Source organism: Lathyrus oleraceus, chromosome 3 (assembly GCF_024323335.1).
Source record: "Lathyrus oleraceus cultivar Zhongwan6 chromosome 3, CAAS_Psat_ZW6_1.0, whole genome shotgun sequence".
Taxonomy (NCBI): Eukaryota; Viridiplantae; Streptophyta; class Magnoliopsida; order Fabales; family Fabaceae; genus Lathyrus; species Lathyrus oleraceus.
Genome location: NC_066581.1, coordinates 107,276,616 through 107,281,642, shown reverse-complemented (window position 1 = coordinate 107,281,642; position 5,027 = coordinate 107,276,616). Strand labels below are relative to the sequence as shown.

Genomic DNA, 5,027 nt, shown 5'->3' with positions numbered 1-5,027 from the left:
ACATTTGAATCAAATGTAGTTTTTTGCAATTTTGATTCTAACATAATACAATTTGATTTGATTCAATTTAAAAAATACAGATCGTAAACCAAACCATGCGATTTTATTAAAAAATGACTCAGACACATCCAAACCAAATCGAATTTTTTAAAAGTTTGGTTTACTTTAGTTCAATCAGCGGTTTTCTATTAAGTTGATTCGATTTTGAACACCACTACGGAGGATGATGCTCGAGTGAAGTCTTGTAACTCAAGCCTCACTCCTTTCGGATTGTTGGCCTGGATGCTATAAGTGTGAACAAGTTCAAAAACCAGGTCACCGTGTCATTTAACTTACATATATTTCAAAAATTCCATCACCTGTTGAGTTTCTTATCTTTGACATATTACCTAAGAGAATAAATACAAGAGTATCCCAAATAAATCAAAATCAAATGGATCAATTTTGCGAAGTGTACAATAGTCGTTCAAAACCAAAACCAACACCAAAACCAAAAGAGAAATTTAACTCGAGTAATGTCTTTTACACAATCTATACACTTAGAAATGAACAAGTAATGCCATGAGAAACGAGAGATAGATAGAATGAATGAAGTATGAAAAAAGTGTAAGGGAGAGTTGTGATGTTTTGCTCTGAAACCAGAAGCAAGAATGATGATTTCCTGCATATAGGAATGTGAAGGTTAATAATCCAATGATATACCAGATTGCTCAAAGTGGAATTCTGATGTAGAGTAATGTTATGCACCTATAGTATTTTCATTTTTCACATTCAACTAATAATCACTTTCTCGTGATACCATATGATGTTTACTTGAAAGTACATTTCATCACTATATCTTGCACCACTAATCAGAGCTAACTATACTTCTCTTAACTATTAACTAAGGTTTAAGTCAGCAAGCAGCACAAGATGTCGTCTCTGATTCATAAGCATTTTTAGCAGCTGCTCACTTTGTTGATGCAGTCTTACTAGAGACACACTCTCATCAACTTGCAATAACATACCAAGAACTGACAGTGGGGGTAAGGGATGCAAGTAACTGAGACATTGCAAGTATCCAGTTAATATTGACTTATTTCACATGCGAGCACTCATAAAGTAATATATGATGAACTAAGAGTTAATGTCATTATTCATACATGTAAGGCATGAAAAATAATGGACATTTGAGATGTCGAATTGAATGAAATGTGAATTCAAGCAATTATATCCAAAACTCTAATATGAAGTACTGGAAACGCCGAACAGGGAAGATTCTGAAACCTGTAGATGGATAAAAATCTGCCAGATGAATTACGATTTATAAAGAATGAATTTTGCAACATCGTTGAGTTCTGCTTCCTCATAACATTTGGCTATCTGTTCCAAATAATCGTCCCAATTTCCCTCAATAGAAGCCAAATCTAACAAGAAAGCTGCCTCATCAAGTACAACCTGCAATTGTTTTGAAAGTGAAAATAAGAAAGATTTATGTGTGTACCAGCTTATGCCATTGTCATGCATGTTCGATAATGATAGCCATAATAAATAGTTGACACTATACGAAACCTGTGCAGGCGCCTTCCCCTTTTTAAGATCTTCTTGTCTTCCCTCTTCAGTCACTTTCTCTTTAATATACTCAATTTGCTCATCGTCCCATTGGGCTATATTAGCAACGTCCTAAACAAGTAAAATTCACGGAAGAAATACCCGAAAAGGGAGGAAATAGATGTGAATACGTTAAAAAGAAAGAAAGATGAATCATAACGTTATACTTAAATAAAGACTCCGTACCTGATACATGCAACCTAGAGTCCACCATGGTGATTTCAAAGCTCCCCTGGCAGCATCTTTAGCTTCTACTTTACGCCCAACCCTATATAAAGTTGATAGCAGTAAGTTCAGATTTCTCATTTTGAACAAATTCAAGAAGTGCCCGAATAAAAACTGTTTACAACCAACCTCAACATAACCTCAGCATTGAACACAAAAGGTCGTGCAAATCCTGGAAAATGCTCCTTCTTTGCATAAAATTCCCCCGTTACTAAAGCTGAAACCTTCCACATACAGACATAATCAATATGTATCAGTTGACTAGTGACTAACGCTTGTGGAACAAATTAAATTCAAAAGAATCTTATAATACCTGATCTCCTTCCTCAAAATGCCGCTTCACTTTGCGCTCTAAGACATCAGGAAATATACCAACCTAAAAACAAATTAGGTTCTTGCAATGATTGATTGTGAAAGTGGATGATGCATTACAGGTTTGCTAATTTATGAATACCTCTTTTAGAAGATAACCATCTAAGTTAGAAATTCCAGACTCCGCAAAATCACCCTTTCTATAAAGCTTTTCCCCAGCATCAGCTGAAGCATTAAATAGTTCTTCATTTCTCTCTTGACTGTTCTTCGCATCTTCTTCAACCAATATCCTGTGAATATATTGGTCTACCTGTATGAAGCAAATATATAACCTGCATTAATCAATGTGTATATTACGCCGAGCATTTCCTTCAATCTCACCAGAGTGGTGTTTCACTTACCGTCTTAGCTAAAAGCCACACTCCATGTTTTCTCACTTCCACCACCGGCATTTCCAATCTGCAGGTGTTTGCAACTATGAGACTATCAGATTCAGAACAATAAACTATCCATGAAAAAGGGATGAAGATGGAGCCTCACTTGGGTGGAGCCGTAGGCCATCGCAGCAGCGCGGTTACAGCACCTGCGGAAAAAAATCACAACAATACCACGCATAAGTTTAAGGTTTAGCACATGTTGGATCGATTTATTTGAGCCTATATCTACTCGCATAAGCATCCATGCTATAGTTTGAAAAAACTTATGAAAACAGCTTATGACATTTCAATAAGTTGTTTCCAGAAGCTCTTCAGAATAGTTTAAGAAAACAGCTTAAAGCTTAGAATTTGACTTTATGTTATTTTTTCTTTCGAAATAGATTATAGATAAGTACTTATATGATAAGTGTTTATGCTATAAATACATAATTAAGTTGTTTATCCAAAAACACACTAGTTATAAAAGCTCTTAACTAGTAAACCCATACCAGAGCTGTTTTGTGAGAGTGGAATAGCAAGGGGGATTAAACCTTGTTTGGCACCCGGAGAAATAATTGTATCACCTGTTATACACAAACCATGACAAACAAAAATCAATTAGAATAGAGTTATTTCAAATTTCAGACCACACACTTTCATACTTAATAACATGAAAATGTGGAATAGTGTTTTACCTCTGGTTTTCAAGATAGCTAAGAGTTGTGAGAGATGCTGAGGCGGTTGAGTTGCAGCTACATCCTTTACAAAAGAAACATGGTCTGCAACGGGAAAAAGTAAAGAATGAAGCTAACAAAGGAAAAAACTAAACAATTAGAATGAGCTGAGGGAAGAGAAGATGATATTTTACCGGAGATGGAGGAAGAAGAAGAGATGTGAAGAGAAGATATGCGGCGGCTGAGAAACAGAGGCACGGCGTTGCTGCGAGCACCTCCACCACACAATACTCCGCCGCTGATCTTCATTTCTCGGTTATCCTTTTTATCTTACTTGAAACCTTCAAAAAATTTATGTCATTTTACTATATCTATGAAACTATTTGATAAATAAATAAATAAATATATAAAAATGGAAAACTCCAAATTTAAATTAATTGTAACATATAAGATTCTTCCTCGCGTCATTATTATAAAAAAAATTAATTTTACTAATTAATATAAAAAAAATGATAGTGTACCGACGAGTATAAATTATTTTTAGATTATAAATTTTAAATTACTTATATAATTTGACACTTTAAAATATATTGATTGAATATATATATAATATTTTTTTATATTGAAAGTGAACTATCATTAAACTCAATAATATTTATATAATTAAGATATATTTTTAATGATATTAATTAAAATACACAGTTATTATACTTTACATTGTCATTCAATTTAAAATTCATCATTTTGACACATAAGGAGATAAAGAAATATAGAATGAGTAATTATTAAAATAATTTAATTATAATTTAATTTATTTATTTTACTTTCATGCTTATATGTCAAAATGATCAATGTTAATTGAAGAGTGTATTTCAATTAATCTTATTTTAATTTAATTAAGAATATTTAATATTGATAGTTAATTATCAAATATAATTAAAAATATTATAAATAAAATTTAGAAAAACTAATTATATTTAATTAACTTTCATAGTCATTGTGAAATTATTTTATTATAATCATGAGATGAAGAGAGGAAGGAAATTTAATTATACCAATTTAATACTTTTGCTCACTTATATGGTTAATAATAAAATATTAGGTGAGGAGGCAATTAAATCTCTCACTAATACATTTACTAAATTTTACATTATTTGAAATTTAGTTGGTTCTCTTCAAATTTTATCAAGTTGACATCCATATTAATGACGTGACAATTGTACGGTAGAACTATGTCAGATTTGTTTCAATTTTTTATTTAAATTAATTGATTTCACATTGTTAATTAACAAAAATGTTGTATATTCCAATTTAATAAAAATTAGTATAACTTTAATTTGTCAAACAAAACAGAACCTTAAAATCTCATTTCTGAAAAATACGAAGAACTCTAATCCCTCATTTCCCTAATCCCCTATCTTCAGTTCACCATTGTTGTTCAAGTGAAGTTTAATCACCATTGTTGCTTAAGCGATGTTCAATAACCATAGTTGCTTAAGCGAATCGTATATGCAATCACTGTTTTCTGGGAATTGAAGTTCGCGAAGATGAGCAAAGGGTATTTCGATAGCAGTGAAGAAGTGAATTTTTGTTTAAGGTATGTTTTCTTGTCTGTTAAAAGTCAATTTCCTAACTATGGCATGCTCATAATTGTGTCCTTAATCCAAACTACTTCACCATCAAATTTTAACTAGTGAACACATTTATGATTTGAAGAATTGCGATATTACACCCCCCCCCCCCCCCTTAAATAAAATTTAGTCCTTAAAATTTAAGGTCACATCAACATATGAAGCAATTATGCGTGCTT

At 32.1% G+C, this 5,027-nt stretch overlaps 1 protein-coding gene across 1 annotated transcript; it reads right to left on the bottom strand.

Annotated features, from left to right (window-relative positions):
• Positions 1–419: 419 nt before the first annotated feature.
• On the bottom strand, positions 420–3,582 carry LOC127125661 (protein IN CHLOROPLAST ATPASE BIOGENESIS, chloroplastic). Its single transcript, XM_051054452.1, has 12 exons — positions 3,412–3,582; positions 3,239–3,322; positions 3,053–3,127; positions 2,668–2,710; positions 2,529–2,586; positions 2,270–2,437; positions 2,129–2,191; positions 1,945–2,039; positions 1,777–1,858; positions 1,552–1,662; positions 1,267–1,437; positions 420–661 (listed from the first exon to the last, which is right to left on the bottom strand). Exons 1-11 carry the CDS (start codon positions 3,524–3,526, stop codon positions 1,297–1,299), a joined length of 1,035 nt encoding a protein of 344 aa, XP_050910409.1. The 5' UTR covers positions 3,527–3,582; the 3' UTR covers positions 420–661; positions 1,267–1,296.
• Between the last annotated feature and the right edge of the window lie 1,445 nt (positions 3,583–5,027).